Genomic DNA, 18,361 nt, shown 5'->3' with positions numbered 1-18,361 from the left:
AGGTGGATTGGCCAGGCTAAATTGCCCCTTAATTGGAAAAAAATGAATTGGGTACTCTACATTTATTAAAAAAAAGAAAATTAGAACATGAGGGAACAGCGATAAACAAAAGGTTTATATTTATTGCCCAGAATTGATTTGAAGTGAAATGGCAACCGGCATGAAACATGGGTCACAAACGCTTATTGAGTCCAAACCATATTGTTCACCATAGGTCGGCCATTTTGGGGAAAATTCGGCTCGACAGATTACAGTATTTCAAAGGAATTATGAAAAGGCCGGTCTAAATTCAGCCAGAAACTAAATTGCAGCGGATTTGGCCGGGTGGGAACCTTTGACCAAGGCATTTGTTTACCAGAGCACTCTGTCCATCCCTTCCTAAGATCCACAAGTCAACAAACCCATGGTGGGGGCGCGGTACGGTGGGCGCAGTGGGTTAGCCCTGCTGCCTCACGGCGCCGAGAGGACCCGGGTTCCATCCCGCCCCCGGGTCACTGTCCGTGCGGAGTTTGCACATTCTCCCCGTGTCTGCGTGGGTCTCACCCCCCCCCCACCAAACAACCCAAAGATGCGCTGCAGTAGGTGGAATGGCCGCGTTACTTGACCCCGGAAATGGAAAGAAATAATTGGGCACTCTTAAATTTATAAAGAGAAACAATCCCATGGTGGGAAGGGTGGGAGTTGGGCCTCGCGTCGTCACTCTCGTTGGTTACCTTGCGGGGCCCTCTGCTGCTGACCCGACTGGAGTTCACAGGCCAAAGGTCAGAGCTCGGGTCCTGCGGTCTGTTTGTGTGGGAGGTAGCGGGGGGGGGGGGGGGGGGGGGAGCGCAAAACCTTTGCCGCCGGATCATTGAGAGCGTGCCCCTCTCCGCGCAGGCTGCCCGGCGAATCGACAATACAACATTTACCTCACCGCTGAAACCACAATTAAGCACTACGGAACGAAACGAGAACACTGTGCCACACACGGGGACGTCGGGTTAGATGACACGGTCAAAGGGGTCGGTTTTGTGAAGTGTCTCGGCTGGAGAAAAGGGAGGCGGAGATCTTCAGGGAGGGAACTCGAGAGCTGGGGGGGGGGGGGGGGGGGGGGGGGGGGGGAGGGGGGGGGGGGGGGGGGGGGGGGGTGAGGCCTACACTACTGAAGGTGGACAAATGAAAACCCAACAAACCGACTCAAAACGCTTAACGTCCCCTCTGACCCTAACCCGCCTCGAAAAACCCTCACTCTAAACACGGTGCTCCTGATTTTGGTCTTAGGCATGTGAAATATATTCTCTTGAAGGGGCATATGTGCTTTTTGAGTTCCAATCAGAACTCCCAGGTGGGGATCGACAATGGAGCTGGATTAAATTAAATCATCAGCCACGAAAACACATCACAAGTGTTATATCCAAATATTTCGGCACAGATTTCCTGGTTTGGCACAGTATCAGAAGGAGACTCGAGTCAGTGTCCTGTCACTGGGAAGTTAAAGATTCCCTGAATGTTTTTTTAAAAAACATATCTGGTAATAAACTTATTTTGTTTTTGCAATGATGTGATGGTTGTATTGTTTAGGGTATTTAACCAGAATTCAAACCGGTTATCTTGGCAAATGCTCCATTGCAATGGCGGAGGGAGATTGCTGCAATGTCAGGGGTTCAGCTAAGACGTTAAGCGTAGGCCGTAACGTTCTTGGGTCATGCCTCAGTCCAGAGTCCTGATCATACCACCTCGGCGGACACTCCGAGCCTCACACCCTGAGGGAGTGCTGCATCGTTGGGGGCCTTGTCCTGCTGGGTGAGACACTAAACGGAGAGGTGTCCGCCCTCTCAGCCAACGGGCTGACGATACGCGTGACCTCTACCGCCTAGAGGGGCAACAGGCTCATGGGGAACCCCGCCACCCACAAGCTCCCCTCCGACCCACTCGCCGACCCCACTTGGAAATATATCGGCCGTTCCTTCACTGTCACTGGGTCAAAATCCTGGAACGCCCTCCCTAACAGCGCTGTGGGTGCACCTACACCACAGGGACTGCAGCAGCTCAAGAAAGCGGCTCACCCACTACCTTCTCAAGGGGCAATTAGGGACGGGCAATAAAGGTTGGGCACTGGCCTTCGACGCCCACATCCCATAAATGATTACCAATAAAATATTGGCACGCAAAGCGGAGGAGGGAGGGGCATTCTCCTCTGTCTCCTGACCAAAATTCCTCCCTCAACTAAACCCATCTCACCAGAAACAAAACCAGCTGAACTGCCCATCAATCTTCTTGCTGCCTGTGGGATCTTACAGTGCACCGAGTGGTTTGGCTACACAGCAGTTATTGCACTTTATGCGAGTGAGGGGATTCGAGTTAGAACATAGAACATACAGTGCAGAAGGAGGCCATTCGGCCCATCGAGTCTGCACCGACCCACTTAAGCCCTCACTTCCACCCTATTCCCGTAACCCAAAAACCTCTCCTCACCTTTTTTTACTCACTATGCGCAATTTATCACGGCCAATCCACCTAACCTGCACGTCTTTGGACTGTGGGAGGAAACCGGAGCACCCGGAGGAAACCCACGCAGACACGGGGAGGACGTGCCGACTCTGCACAGACAGTGACCCAAGCCGGGAATCGAACATGGGACCCTGGCGCTGTGAAGCCACAGTGCTAGCCACTTGTACTACCGTGCTGCCCACGGTTAGTTCAAGATACAATCTAATTGCCAATGTTTAATTATTATTTTGTTCCATCCAATTTTGGGATCCGACTTGCCAGGTTCTGGAAATCGCTTTAGTGGGTGGAAGCATCGGTGAGTGGCTCCCAATACTGTCTGCATTGCGACAAGGCCGAGATGAGGCACTCGGGCAGAGCGGTGTTGCGGGCGGGCAATGGGGGGGCTGGGGACTCGGCTACGTATTAATACCCTGCCGTACTAACCTCAAATGATGTGACGGCGGGTTGGAGTTGATAACAATCATTCCAGATTTTATTGAACAAAAATGCTGAACATCCCCACCCCCGGGTCCTTCCGTTGTGACAGAGGTGGGTGCCGGGAAACCATCTAAAGGTCTTTGACTCGGTGGAATGCAGAACTGGATGAGTAAAATAGTATGGATGCATTTAAGGTGAAGCTGAAAAAAACAGGTGAGGAGGGAAAGGAATAGTGGGATATGCTGATAGGATGAGTGTGGAAAGTGGTTCATGTGCAACATAAAAACCAGCATGGAGAACTTGGGTAGAATGGCCTTTTCTATACGTTCTATGTAACACCAAACAATTTGCCTGAAGAATTATAGCATCAGAACTGTTTGGAAGCTCATTTTTCACAGCCACATTCTGCTCACAGGATTTCAGTCCAGTGCCCCCATAACCTTTTCCATCATAGACTCTGTAACACCTAACTTTCTGGAGTTAACAGATTGTATGAGATGATTAAGTAATTTAATCGCTTCTCTCAGTAAATTTCTTCTCTCACATTCCAGTTGCTAGCTTGGAACTACATCTCAGCTCCATCTAGCCGCCTTTGTACCAATCCCTTCATAGTCATAGAATTATAGAATTTACAGTGCAGAAGGAGGCCATTCGGCCCATCGAGTCTGCACCGGCTCTTGGAAACAGCACCTTACCCAAGCCCACACCCCCACCCTATCCCCATAACCCAGTAACCCCACCCAACGCTAAGGGCAATTTTGGAACAAGGGGTCATAGTTTGAGGATAAGGGGTAAACCTTTTAGGACTGAGGTGAGGAGAAATTTCTTCACCCAGAGAGTGGTGAATCTGTGGAATTCACTACCACAGAAAGTAGTTGAGGCCAAAACGTTGTGTAATTTCAAGAAGGAATTTGATATGGTTCGTGGGGCTAAAGGGATCAAGGGATATAGGGGAAGGCAGGATCAGGGTATTGAACTTGATGATCAGCCATGATCATAATGAATGGCGGAGCCGGCTGGAAGGGCCGAATGGCCTCCTCCTGCTTCTATTTTCTATGTTTCCTTTCCCCCTCATGTGGTCATGTAGAATGACCTTAAATATATCTATGTTATTGGCCTCAAGTAGGCCGCACGGTAGTGAGTTCAACATTCCCCCCCCCCCCCACCTTTGATGGATCTACCCACCGAGTCTAGGTTGTAGACACAGGCTTTCCATTTGACTGTGACGCCGCCCATGGCCGTACCACCTCAGCTCTCGCTTGAAGAATGGAGAGAGGGTTAACGGCGGGAAGGCGAACGCCTCGTGGAATCGTACATTTTTTAAAAGTCAATTTAGAGTGCCCAATTCATTTTTTCGAATTAAGGGGCAATTTAGCGTGGCCAATCCACCTACCCTGCACATCTTTGGGTTGTGGGGCCGAGACCCATGCAAACACGGGGAGAATGTGCAAACTCCACACGGACAGTGGGCCAGAGCCGGGATCGAACCTGGGACCTCGGCGTCGTGAGGCAGCAGGGCTAACCCACTGTGCCACCGTGCTGCCCTGTGGCATCGTACATAGCAAGAGGCAAAGTCGGTCATCCAGGCAGCAGGGACCCCAAATTGGCCACTGTACCTCATCCGGAGATGCTGAATACCCCTCGTTCAATGGTATCAATGACTTGGCACTGTTTCACTATCATTGGGTCAAAATCATGCAACTCCTCCCAGTGCATTTCTTATGGATCGGGGAGCAAACGATTTAAGGTAACCGACAAAAAGAAATCTAAAGAGGATGGGATGATTGGAGAAATAATACAGCGCATTCTGATGGCCTGAGCGTGGTACTAGAGAGGGTCGTGGATACAGATCGATAATCATTTTCGAAAGGCATTTAAGGCGGCACTGCATAGCTTCACGGTGCCCTGGGTTCAATTCCGGCCTTGGATGACTGTGTGGAGTTTGCACTTTGAATAATGAAAATCGCCTATTGTCGCGCGTAGGCTTCAATGAAGTTACTGTGAAAAGCCCCTAGTCGCCACATTCCGGCGCCTGTCCGGGGAGGCTTGGTCTGCTTTAAAAGCCAGCGATTTAGCCTAGTGAGCTAAACCAGCCCCTGTCTCCCCATGTCTGCGTGGGTTTCCTCATGGTGCTCCAGTTTCCTCCCACAGCCCAAAGATGTGCAATGTAGGTGGATTGGCCATGCTAAATTGACCTTTGGTGACCAGGGATGTGCAGGTTCGGTTATGGGGTTATTAAGATAGGGCAGGGGGAAGATAGCTTCTCTCCCGCTGTTACCAGACTCCTACATGACCCTCTTTTGGACTGACCTCATTAACACTACGCCCTGTTGCTTCATCCATATGTACATTGTATACCTTGTGTTGCCCTATTATGTATTTCCTTTTATTCCCTTTTCTTCCCATGTACTTAATGATCTGTTGAGCTGCTCGCAGCAAAATACTTTTCACTGTACCTCGGTACACGTGACAATAAACAAATCCAATCCAATCCAATGGCTGAGTGGATGTGGGTAGGGTGCTGAATTGCCCCTTAGAGTCCGAAGGTTAGGTGGGGTTATGGGGATAGGGTGGGGGGAGTGTGCCAAGGTAGGGTGCTCTCTCAGAGGACCGGTGCAGACTCGATGGGCCTTCTGCACTGTAGGGATTCTCTGATTCTAAGAAAAAGTTCATATTTACAAGGCTACGGGAAAGGGCGGAGAGATCTTTTAAGTTAACCAGCATATGCAGGTGGGATGAATGGCCACCTCCTGTCCTGTATGGTTCCTATCACTCCTAACAGCACTCAGGTGTACCTGCACCATATGGACTGCAGCTGCACATGAAGGCGGATCACCTTCTCAAGGGACAATTAGTGATGACCAATCAATGGCAGTGAGTCCCCGATCCAAGAATTGATAAAGAAAAACAGCCAGGTATGTAACTATGTTCACAGCGCTCCGCACAGACTGTGACCCAAGCCGGGAATCGAACCCGGGTCCCTGGCACTGTGAAGCAACAGTGCCAACCATTATGTTACCGTGCATTTAAGAAGTATTTAGATGTGAACCTGCGATCCCAGGATGTACAAGAATATGGGGCCAGGTGCTGGGAAATGGGATTAGAACAGTTAGGTGGTTAGACATAGACATAGAATTTACAGTGCAGAAGGAGGCCATTCGGCCCATCGAGTCTGCACCAACCATTGGAAAGAACACCCTCCACTCTATCCCCATAACCCAGCAACCCCACTTACCCTTTTTGGACACTAAGGGGCAATTTATCATGGCCAATCCACCTAACCTGTACGTCTTTGGACGACTGTGGGAGGAAACCGGAGCGCCCGGGGGAAACCCACGCAAGACACGGGGGAAAATGTGCAGACTCTGCACAGACAGTGACCCAACTGGGAATCGAACCCAGGACCCTGGAGCTGTGAAGCAACTGTGCTAAACACTGTGCTACCGGCACCAACACGATGGGCCCAAGGGCCTGTCCCGTGCTGTAGGCCTCTATGACTCTATAGGGATAGGTGATATTGTGACTGTCATGATATGCGGACACACACATAATGATATACAGACAAGCAGCTAATGGGCACAGAGAGCAGGACATGACCAATAAGCAGGCAGGACACTCAGGGGTGGGAACTGACTATAAAAGACACAAGGCACTCACACTCCACCTCTTTCCACTGATGAACATCTAGAGAGTCAGTCAAGGGTGTTGTTACAATCTCACACCCCCACCACGTGGCTAAGAGCTAGTCTGGTTCAGTCAGAGTAACCAGACTTAAGTTAGCAGAGAGTCGAACTCATAGAGAACTGTGCTAACTGTGCTAACTGTGCTATTAGTTCAATAAACCTGATTGAACTAACTTCAAGGTCTGGAGAATCTGATCTAACCTGCATCCAGTGTTCATAGAGCATTCAATGCAGAAGTGGGCCATTCGGCCCACCGAGTCTGCACCGACCCACTTGAGCCCTCACTTCCACCCTATCCCCGTAACCCAATAACCCCTCCTAACCTTTTTTTGGTCACTAATGGTAATTTATCATGGCCAATCCACCTAACCTGCACGTCTTTGGACTGTGGGAGGAAACCGGAGCACCCGGAGGAAACCCACTCACACACGGGGAGAACGTGCAGAAGTGTACCTAACACGACAGTGACTGGCAATGCAGAGATCCAGGGTAACGCTGACCTGGGTTCGAAACCTGCCACTGCAGGGAGGGAGGGGGGGGGGGGGGGGGGGGTGAAATTTGAATTTGTAATGCAAAGACCATGGGGGTGGGTGGGACCCGACCCCCCATCTGGTGACCCTTTTAGGGAAATAAATATGCCATTCTGGCCCACATATGACTCCAGATCCACAGCCCCCAGTCTGCCACTGTGGCGGTGCCACGAAAAGCCTATTTTGCAGTATTGTCAAGTTGCAGTAAAGCCAGCCTGGGAGGAGGTGGTGCCTCGTGAAAAGTAGACAACACCCCCAGTAAAATGTCATCATTCTGCGTCGATGCTTTGAACAGCTGCCAGCAGAAAGTGGAGGGGAGGATGTTTCAGAAGAGGTGGGATTTTAAACAGAGAAATTGACATGAAATCAACCAGGAGCAACTGAGGTCTGGGAACCACACTGAAAGATATATTTGCAACGTTTGCCTCTTCATTCTTGGGTGCGAGTGTGCCTTTATTTTTTTTTAAATTGCAGGTCTTGATCCGATTCATTGAGCGAGATGGCCAAGTCAGCCAGGAATCAGCGCGCCCCCCGCACCGACAGGCGCCCCTATCTGGCCAAGATGCCCCGGCTCGCCTACTGGCTCTTGGCTTCCTTCGCCCTGGCGCTGCTCTGCACCTTCTGGGGGCTTCATCTCACAGCCGAACAGCCAGGAGAGCCACTGGAGGACTGGACCCGGAGGAAGGTACGTGGCCTCCAAGGAGTAATTGGCAACATTAAAACTGCAACAATGTGACTCGGCCGAGAGACACGTTTCATTAAGGGACGCTGCTCTGAATTTAAAATCCCAACCTTAAAACTCGTACACTTTTCTAAAATCAGTTTAATTTATATCATTCAGATTGTTAGTTTTAAAAAAAAATAGAAGTTGCTTCAATTCTGTTGCAATATATGTTGTAACTCATTCCTAATTACACAAGTATATCACTATGTCCTGCATGGTTTTCTTTTAATAAATTTAGAGTATCCAATTATTTTTTTCCAATTAAGGGGCAATTTAGCGTGGCCAATCCACCTATCCTGCACATCTTTGGGTTGTGGGGGCGAAACCCACGCAGACACGGGGAGAATGTGCAAACTCCACACGGACAGTGACCCGGGGCCAGGATCGAACCTGGGACCTCGGCACCGTGAGGCAGCAGTGCTAACTAACCACAGCGCCACCCTGTAACCCAACCAAACCTTTTGGACACCTAAGGGGCAAATTTATTACAACCAATCCACCTCACCTGCACATCTTTGGACTGTGGGAGGAAACCGGAGCACCCGGAGGGAACCCACGCAGACACGGGGAGAACGTGCAGACTCCGCACAGACAGTGACCCAAGCTGAGAATTGAACCCGTGTCCCTGGCGCTGTGAGGCAGCAGTGCCAACCACTGTGCCACCCTGCCCCTCACCCGATTGGCTGCAGGAACTTTTTCCTCAATTGGGTAAACAATTTTTCAAAGCAGGCTCGAGAGGCAAACTTGTCTGCTCCTGTTCCTAGTTCTTTTTTTTTTTTAAATAATTTTTATTGAGAAATTTTGATTTTATACAACAATAACGCACCTTAGTAAAATACCGAAAATAACAATAATATTAACAATCATATACATTCGCCCCATCCCCATGAACAACCCAGCATTTTAACAACAACGCAAATTAACACACTATAAAGTTACAGAATAAACACTACAATAATGCACCCCCCCCCCCCCCCCCCCCCCCCCCGGGTTGCTGCTGCTATTGACCCAGTTACCTATCTCTGAGCCAGGAAGTCCAGAAAAGGCTGCCATCGTTTATAGAACCCTTGTATTGATCCTCTCAGGGCAAATTTGACCTTTTCCAATTTTATAAATCCCGCCATGTCACTGATCCAGGTCTCCACGCTTGGGGGCCTTGCATCCTTCCATTGTAACAGAATCCTTCGACGGGCTACTAGGGACGCAAAGGCCAGGACACCGGCCTCTTTCGCTTCCTGCACTCCCGGCTCCACCCCAACCCCAAAAATTGCGAGTCCCCACCCTGGTTTGACCCTGGATCCAACCACCCTCGACACCGTCACCGCCACCCCCTTCCAGAATTCTTCCAGGGCTGGGCATGCCCAGAACATATGGGTGTGGTTCGCAGGACTCCCCGAACATCTGGTGCACCTGTCCTCACCCCCAAAGAACCTACTCATCCTAGTCCCGGACATATGGGCCCGGTGCAGCACCTTAAATTGGATGGGACTAAGCCTCGCACATGAGGAGGAGGAGTTGACTCTCTCCAAGGCCTCCGCCCAAGTCCCGTCCTCTATCTGCTCCCCTAGTTCCTCCTCCCATTTAGCCTTCAGCTCCTCCACTGACGACTCCTCCACCTCCTGCATTACCTTATAGATGTCAGACACCTTCCCCTCTCCGACCCACACCCCCAAAAGCACTCTGTCCATCGTCCCCTGCGAGGGCAGCAAAGGGAATCCTGATCCTAGTTCTGATGTTCCTGGAAAGAACTATTTTGTCTAATTCCACCTTCCAGCTCTTGGTCTGTAGCCCTGTCGGTAACAGTACCACACACACAAAACTGGTGTTCTTGATGAATTATGGGGGATCAGGGGCTATGGGGAGAAGGCAGGAGAATGGGGATGAGAAACATTTCAGCCGTGATTGAATGGCGGAGCAGACTCGATGGGATGAATGGCCTAATCCTGCACCTAGATTTTATGGTGTTATAAAATCCACAAAGTGCAGAATGAAGCCATTCAGCCCATCGGCTCTGCACCGAACCCGCCAAAAGAGCACTCGAATCTCGGCCCACTTCCCCGCACCCGTCCCATAACCCACCTAACCGTTGGGCACTAAGAAGCAATTTTAGCACAGCCAATCCACCTAACCTGCACATCTCTGGACTGTGGGAGGAAACCGGAGCGCCCGGAGGAAACCCACGCAGACACGGGGAGAAAGTGCAAACTCCGCACAGACAGTGACCCGAGGTCGGATTCCAACACAGGGCACCGTGAGGCTATACAGTTTCAGCCATTGACACAATCGGGCCATTGGCCAGTGACCATAGAGGGTGCGGAGGACGAGTTACCGGAATTGTTCCAGGGATGTGGTGTGGGGAAGCGGATTTCAGCGCCGAGGTTTGGGTTGGGGAAGTTGGGGTTTGTTCTCCTTGGAGAGGAGGAAATTGAGGGGGGAGTTGTTCGAGGGGTACAAGGTTAGGACAGGTTGGGATAAGATAGTTAAAGAAAAGCTGTTGGCAGAGGCTAATGGTATAAAGATTGAGGTGGGCCAGGGATGCAGAGGTTTTGGGCTGGAGTCTGTTGGGGGGGGGTGGGGGGGGGGGGGGGGGCAGGGGTGTAATGTTGCCTATCCCTAATTGCCCTGAGTGCCTTGCTAGGCTATTTCCGAGGGGCAGTTAAAAGTGGGTCTGGAGTCACGTGTAGGTCAGATGGGCATATTTTTACATAGAATTTACAGTGCAGAAGGAGGCCATTCAGCCCATCGAGTCTGCACCGGCTCCTGGAAAGTGCATCCTACCCAAGGTTAACACCTCCACCCTATCCCCATAACCCAGTAACCCCACCCAACACTTAAGGGCAATTTTGGACACTAAGGGCAGTTTATCATGGCCAATCCACCTAACCCGCACATCTTTTGGACTGTGGGAGGAAACCGGAGCACCCGGAGGAAACCCACGCACACACGGGGAGGATGTGCAGACTCCGCACAGACAGTGACCCAAGCCGGAATCGAACCTGGGACCCTGGAGCTGTGAAGCGATTGTGCTATCCATAATGCTACCGTGCTGCCCTATCCCTTTTTTCCCTCAAGGGCCTCAGTAAAGGAGATGGATTTTTTTTTTGCAACAATTGACAATGGTTTCATGGTCATGGTTTGACTTTAAAAAAAAAAATTTAGAGTACCCAATTATTTTTTCCAATTAAGGGACAATTTAGTGTGGCCAATCCGCCTATCCTGCACATCTTTGGGTTGTGGGGGTGAAACCCACGCAGACACGGGGAGAATGTGCAAACTCCACACGGACAGTGACCCAGGGCCGAGGACCCGGGTTCGAACCCGGCCCCGGGTTACTGTCCGTGTGGGGTTTGCACATTCTCCCCGTGTCTGCGTGGGTCGAGTGATGGTCTCCGCCTTCAGCCGGTGGAAGTCACCGTTGATAGTTACTGCTGCTGCTCCGAGAGAAGAATGAATCCGAGCAATAACTTTGATGCCGTTTGAATGTCGTGATCCTTTTGGTGGGCGGTCTCTGGGTCATCTGTCAATGAATTGATGGGGGCTCGATCAGCCAGGTCGATCAGGTCCAATCAGGGGCTGCCACACCAATTTTGGGATGGGCACTCAGTGACCATGCTTGAAGGTGTGTTCATGTACGCCTTCCAAATAGGAAAGTTAGGTGCCACTGTGTCTGGTAAACAAGTATGATTAACAGGACCGTTCTATTGATTCTGGAGATGGCCCTTTACTTATGTTATTCACATCAACCTGTGAAATCGTTTGAAGTCTGCAAACCCTTTTGCTGCGACTTTGTTTGATCTGTTCTGCAGCCTGCCTGTCCATACCCTTGACCACTTTTCCCAGCATCCCTTGCTGGACGCCATTTTAGGTGGCCACACTACTCTTCTATTCTAGCCCTCTCGACATGAATGCTAACATTGCATTTGCTTTCCTAACTGCCGACTGAACCTGCACGTTAACCTTAAGAGAATCCTGAACTAGGACTCCTAAGTCCCTTTGTGCTTCTGACTTTGGAAGCCTTTTCCCCATTTAGAAAATGGTCTTTGCCCCTATTCTTCCCACCAACATGCATAACCTCACACTTTTCCACAGTGTATTCCATCTGCCACTTCTTTGCCCATTCTCATAGAATTCTTTTACAGTGCAGAAGGAGGCCATTCAGCCCATCGAGACTGCACCGGCCCTTGGAAAGACCACCCTACCCAAGTCCACACCTCCACCCTATCCCCGTAACCCAGTAGCCCCACCTAACCTTTTTTGGACACTAAGCGCAATTTATCACGGCCAATCCACCTAACCTGCACATCTTTGGACTGTGGGAGGAAACCGGAGCACCCGGAGGAAACGCACGCACACACGGGGAGAACGTGCAGACTCCGCACAGACAGTTACCCAGCCGGGAATCGAACCTGGGACCCTGGAGCTGTGCAGCAACTGTGCTAAGCACTGGGCTACCATGCCGCTCTCCAAGACTGTCCAAGTTCTTCTGTTTCCTCAACATTACCTGTCCCTCTACTTATCATCGTATCATTTGCAAACTTAGCAATAATACTCTCAGTTCCTTCTTCCAGGTCATTAATGTATATCGTGAATAGGTGTGGTTCCAGCACTGACCCCTGCGGAACAACTCCATCTACAAGTTTGCTGATGATACGACCATAGTGGGCTGGATCTCGAATAACGACAAGTCAATACAGGAGGGAGATAGAGAACTTAGTGGAGTGGTGCAGTGACAACAATCTCTCCCTCAATGCCAGCAAAACTAAAGAGCTGATCATTGACTTCAGGAAGCAAAGTACTGTACACACCCCTGTCAGCATCAACGGGGCCGAGGTGGAGATGGTTAGCAGTTTCAAATTCCGAGGGGTGCACATCTCCAAATATCTGTCCTGGTCCATCCACGTCGATGCTACCACCAAGAAAGCACAACAGCGCCTTTACTTCCTCAGGAAACTAAGGAAATTTGGCACGTCCACATTAACCCTTACCAACTTTTACAGATGCACCGTAGAAAGCATCCTATCTGGCTGCATCACAGCCTGGTATGGCAACTGCTCGGTCCAGGACCGCAAGGAACTTCAGAGAGTCGTGAACACCGCCCAGTCCATCACACGAACCTGCCTCCCATCCATTGACTCCATCTACACCTCCCGCTGCCGGGGGAAAGTGGGCAGCATAATCAAAGATCCCTCCCACCCGGCTTACTCACTCTTCCAACTTCTTCCATCGGGCAGGAGATACAGAAGTCTGAGAACACGCACAACAGACTCAAAAACAGCTTCTTCCCTGCTGTTACCAGACTCCTAAACGACCCACTTATGGACTGACCTCATTAACACTACACCCCTGTATGCTTCACCCGATGCCGGTGTCTATGTAGTTACATTGTGTACCTTGTGTTGCCCTATTATGTATTTTCTTTCATTCCCTTTTCTTCCCATGTACTTAATGATCTGTTGAGCTGCTCGCAGAAAAATACTTTTCACTGTACCTCGGTACACGTGACAATAAACAAATCCAATCCAATCCACCGCTAGTGGATTCAGGCTGCCATCCTGAAAAAGGCACTGAAATGTTTTGTCCGATAATTCGCCAATGAAGTGCCTGGGACGTTTTACTGTCTTTAAGGTGCTATATAAATGCAAGTTACAGTCCCCAATTCCTGTGTTTAGGTTGAATGAAAATGAAGTTCTTAAAATACTTTTCTTTTTTACACAGTTGGAACACAAACCAAAGACTGTCATGTCAAGTCAGGTGAGGCACCTCACCTCTCTCATCGACTTGCAGCGCTTATGGAATGTTTTCTTGGTGCCAATGCTAATCGAGCGATACCCGGGGTCAAAGGGCATCGAATTTGTCCGACAGGTGTGTTTGCAGCCAAAATCTTCCTCCCTTTTTTGTTGTTGCTGATGTTTCAGAATCAACTTGACAATTTTCAATGGGGCGCCTGAAAGAGAGAGAACTCCGGTCGCAAACCAAGAGGAGATAAAAAGGAACTGGTACAATTTGGATCAATTTCCAATTCACCGCTCGTATCGTGCGAGATTTCTGCAACGGGTGGAAAAACAGTGGGCCGATAGGCTCTGTTGCACATGTTTTCATATGTTAGATGCTACATCAATGCAAGTTGTCAAGTGGTTCAGGCTAAACAGTAAATTGAATTTACTGTAAAGAATAAAATTATGGGCAGCAGGGTGGCGCAGTGGGTTAGCCCTGCTGCCTCACGTCGCCCAGGTCCCAGGTTCGATCCCGGCTCTGGGCCGCTGCCTGTGTGGAGTTTGCACATTCTCCCCGTGTCTGCGTGGGTCTCGCCCCCACAACCCAAAGATGTGCAGGGTGGGTGGATTGGCCAGGCTGAATTGCCCCTTAATTGGAAAAAATGAATTGGGTTCTCTAAATTTATTTTTTTTAAAGAATAAAATTATGCAGAAGCAAACAAAAATTAAAAAATAAAATTTAAAGTGCCGACTTGTTTCCCAATTAAGTGGTAATTCAGCCTGGCCAATCCACCTACTCTGCACATCTTTTGGGTTGTGGGGGTGAGACCCACACAGACACGGGGAGAACGTGCAAACTCCACACGGGCAGGGATCGAACCCGGGCCCTCTGCACTGTGAGGCAGCAGTGCTAACCACTGTGCCGCCCTGAAGCAGCCAAAGTTAACACCATAAATAAACATAACGGATGCAGGTCTTGGTAGTGTTGCTATTTCCGCCTTTTCGGAGAAACCAGAAACTGCTGGAAAAACACAGCAGGAGTGCTTGGTGTAATGGGAATTCTGTGTTTGCCTCCCTCAGCACATCAAGGGGCATATTGGGTCATTGCCCGCCCAGTGGACGGTGGACCTGGACACGTTTGAGGACAGCACTCCCCACGGCATGCGGGTGTTCTCCAACATTGTTGCCACGCTCGACCCCTCCGCCAGGCGCCGCCTGGTCCTGGCGTGTCACTATGACTCCAAGTACTACCCACGCGATGATCAAGGGCGGATCTACGTGGGCGCCACTGACTCGGCTGTACCATGCTCTATGATGCTGGAGCTGGCCCGCTCACTGGACAAGGAGCTGGTCAAACTCAAGGACAAGGTAAAAACCCTCAGCCAGGGAAGTGGGACGTAGGTACTGGGGGCCACTATTTAAAATGCTTATTCACTCACAGCACATGGGCAATGCCAGCATTTATTGCCAATCCTTAATTGCCCATGAAAATGAGACGGTGGGCTTTCTGACTTGAACTCAACCCGACAAAACACAGGAATGCCAAATTTCAAACAATCACGATAATGCATATTACAGGAGAAAAGGGAGCTGATTGGTTGGCAGGTCAACTCTGGTCAACATTTCCATGGGGTAAGCAACAGTGAGCTATAAGTTCCCCAAGTTCTCCGATAATTCAAAAATGTCACAAGGCTTGAACATATTCCTTTTGCATGCGGAGGACCGGTCCCTGTGTATGAATGTACACTGCTTCTAGCAAACGTAAATGAGCCACGTTACAAGCTCAACTGATTATCTTAAATTGGTTGTTAGTGTAGCTGTTAGCGGACTCAGGGTTGTTCAGTAAATGCTGCCCAATCGCGGAATCGCATTGAACAGTTGACATTTTGTTTTGGGTTTAGCAACAATGTGTTCGTAACCAGGTTTGTGATGTTGTTTGAGGAATAAACCTTGGGCGCGATTCTCCCAACGGGAGACTTAAGTGCCGATGCCGGAGTGAAAACCGGAGTGTTTCACTCCGGCGTCGGAGGCCGCACCTCGCCCCCTATTCTCCCACCCCCAGGGGGGTAAGGAGCGGCGCCGCGTCAATTTCACGCACCGGGCCTTGGCGCCCGCGTCAAAGCGGCGCCGCCTAAATGACGCCGCTGGCGGCGCTTAAATGACATCACCCGCGCATACGCAGGTTGGCCGGCGCCAATCCGCGCATGTGCGGTTGCCGTCCTCCCCGCGGGCGCGCCGCAAGACATGGCGGAATTATCTTGTGGGGCGGCGGAGGGAATAGAGTGCATCTTTTAGAGAAGCCGGCCCGCCAATCGGTGGGCAACGATCACGGGACAGACCCCCGCTGAGCACCCCCCTGGTGCTCAATCTTCCCTCTGCCCTCCCCACAGGCCGCACCCGCAGCGTTCGCGCGCTGTTCACGCCGGCAGCGACCAGGTGTGGTTGGCGCCGGTGTGAACCGGTCGTATTGGGCAGGCCGCTCGGCCCATCCGGGCCGGAGAATCGCCGCTCGACTGTTAGAAACGGCGAGCGGCGATTCTCCGAGCGGCCTGTCGTAAAACCCGGCACGCCGTTTTGGGGGGGGGGGGTGGGAGAATTGCGCCCGGTGCCAGGGCGGCGTGGCGGGAATTCCCGGCTTCTCCCGCGATTCTCCCACCCGGCGTGAGGGTCGGAGAATTGCGCCCCTTGGCCAGGGAAGCAGGGAGAACGTCCTTATTCAACTTTGGCAGACTGCCGTAGGATCTTTAGTGCACACGGGTCCTTGGTTTAAGGTTTCATTCGGAGTTGGCAACAACAACTCTGCAGCACTCCTGCAGTACTGCGATGGGACTTCCAAGCCACACGGTCAGATCCCGGAATAGGTCCTGAACACATGACCTTTGAGCTCAGAGACGCGGGTGCACCCACCGAGCCAAGCTGCCACTAACAAACATTTCTCTCCTTTGTACAGAAACTGGATCTGACTCTCCAGATGTTGTTCCTGGATGGAGAGGAGGCGCTTGTTAAGTGGAGCCCCACGGACTCCCTCTACGGCTCCCGCCATCTGGCTGAGCTCATGGCCAGAACAAAACACCCAGGGAACACTGCCAGCTCCACACTCATCGATTCAATGGTGAGTTCTCGCTCATGAGGGGGGGGGGGGGGGGAATGGCAGGTTGCCCATGAGAGCTTGGTGGTGAGCTGCCGTCTTGGACCCCTGCAGTCATGTGGTGTAGGTACACCCATCGTGCTGTTAGGGAGGGAGCTCCAAGGTTTTGTCCCAGTGACAGTGAAGGAAAGGCCGATATATTTCCAAGTTAGGATGGTGCGTGACTTGGGGAAGAGGAGCTTGGACTCTAACCCCGTGCTGTCCCTGTCCTGGGAGTGTTTGATGGGGACAGTGTAGAGGGAGCTTTACTCTGTATCTAACCCCGTGCTGTACCTGTCCTGGGAGTGTTTGATGGGGACAGTGTAGAGGCAGCTTTACTCTGTATCTAACTCCGTGCTGTACCTGTCCTGGGAGTGTTTGATGGGGACAGTGTAGAGCGAGCTTTACTCTGTATCTAACCCCATGCTGTACCTGTCCTGGGAGTGTTTGATGGGGACAGTGTAGTGGGAGCTTTGCTCTGTATCTAACCCCGTGCTGTACCTGTCCTGGGAGTGTTTGATGGGGACAGTGTAGAGGGAGCTTTACTCTGTATCTAACCCCGTGCTGTACCTGTCCTGGGAGTGTTTGATGGGGACAGTGTAGAGGGAGCTTTACTCTGTATCTAACCCCGTGCTGTACCTGTCCTGGGAGTGTTTGATGGGGACAGTGTAGAGGGAGCTTTACTCTGTATCTAACCCCGTGCTGTACCTGTCCTGGGAGTGTTTGATGGGGACAGTGTAGGGGGAGCTTTACTCTGTATCTAACCCCGTGCTGTACCTGTCCTCGGAGTGTTTGATGGGGACGGTGTAGAGGGAGCTTTACTCTGTATCTAACCCCGTGCTGTCCCTGTCCTGGGAGTGTTTGATGGGGACAGTGTCGAGGGAACTTTACTCTGTATCTAACCCCATGCTGTACCTGTCCTGGGAGTGTTTGATGGGGACAGTGTAGAGGGAGCTTTACTCTGTATCTAACCCCTTGTTGTACCTCTCCTGAAGTTTTTGGTGTTACTGGATATTTGAAGTCAGTTATGTCCCATTTGGGAAGGTGGCGCAGTGGGTTAACCCTGCTGCCTCATGCTGCCCAGGTCCCAGGTTCGATCCCGGCTCTGGGCCACTGTCCGTGTGGAGTTTGCACATTCTCCCCGTGTCTGCATGGGTTTCGCCCCCACAACCCAAAGATGTGCAGGGTAGGTGGATTGGCCAGGCTAAATTGCCCCTTAATTGGGGGGAAAAAGATTTGGGTACTGAAATTTAATAATAATTATAACAATAATCGCTTGTCATCACAAGTTGGCTTCAATGAAGTTACTGTGAAATGCCCACATAGTGGCCACATTCCAGCGCCAGTTCGGGGAGGCCGGTACTGGGAATTGTACCCGCGCTGCTGGCCTTGTTCTGCCAGCTGTTTAGCCCACTGTGCTAAACCAGACCCTAATTTTAAAATAGTGTTGCGCAATTATCAGTATTCAACACTGAACTGTGCGTTTTCTTCTGTAACCTTCATTGTTGGCGGGCGCATCCTGTTGCTGGAAAATCTGCCTTTCTCTCGGGTATCCCTGTGACTGTTTGATAAACCCTCTGTCTGTTTCAGGACGTGTTTGTGCTCCTGGACCTTCTTGGTACTGCCAAGCCTGTGTTCCTGAATCACTTCAAGGACACAGCCCATTGGTTTAGTCG

The 18,361-nt window shown here is 50.9% G+C and overlaps 1 protein-coding gene across 1 annotated transcript in view; it reads left to right on the top strand.

Moving 5' to 3' along the window:
• Window positions 1-7,385: 7,385 nt before the first annotated feature.
• LOC119957987 (glutaminyl-peptide cyclotransferase-like) overlaps window positions 7,386-18,361 on the top strand; it is a 14,884-nt gene continuing 3,908 nt past the window's right edge. The window contains exons 1-6 of the mRNA XM_038786236.1: window positions 7,386-7,505; window positions 7,595-7,805; window positions 13,560-13,706; window positions 14,639-14,926; window positions 16,509-16,670; window positions 18,276-18,361. The exon at window positions 18,276-18,361 is cut by the window's right edge and continues 14 nt beyond it. Of these exons, the coding sequence (XP_038642164.1) occupies window positions 7,620-7,805; window positions 13,560-13,706; window positions 14,639-14,926; window positions 16,509-16,670; window positions 18,276-18,361 (869 nt within the window). The 5' untranslated portion in view covers window positions 7,386-7,505; window positions 7,595-7,619. The remainder of the gene's footprint in view (window positions 7,506-7,594; window positions 7,806-13,559; window positions 13,707-14,638; window positions 14,927-16,508; window positions 16,671-18,275) is intronic.

Source organism: Scyliorhinus canicula, chromosome 27 (assembly GCF_902713615.1).
Source record: "Scyliorhinus canicula chromosome 27, sScyCan1.1, whole genome shotgun sequence".
Lineage (NCBI taxonomy): Eukaryota > Metazoa > Chordata > Chondrichthyes > Carcharhiniformes > Scyliorhinidae > Scyliorhinus > Scyliorhinus canicula.
This window is presented reverse-complemented; position numbering and strand designations above follow the sequence as displayed.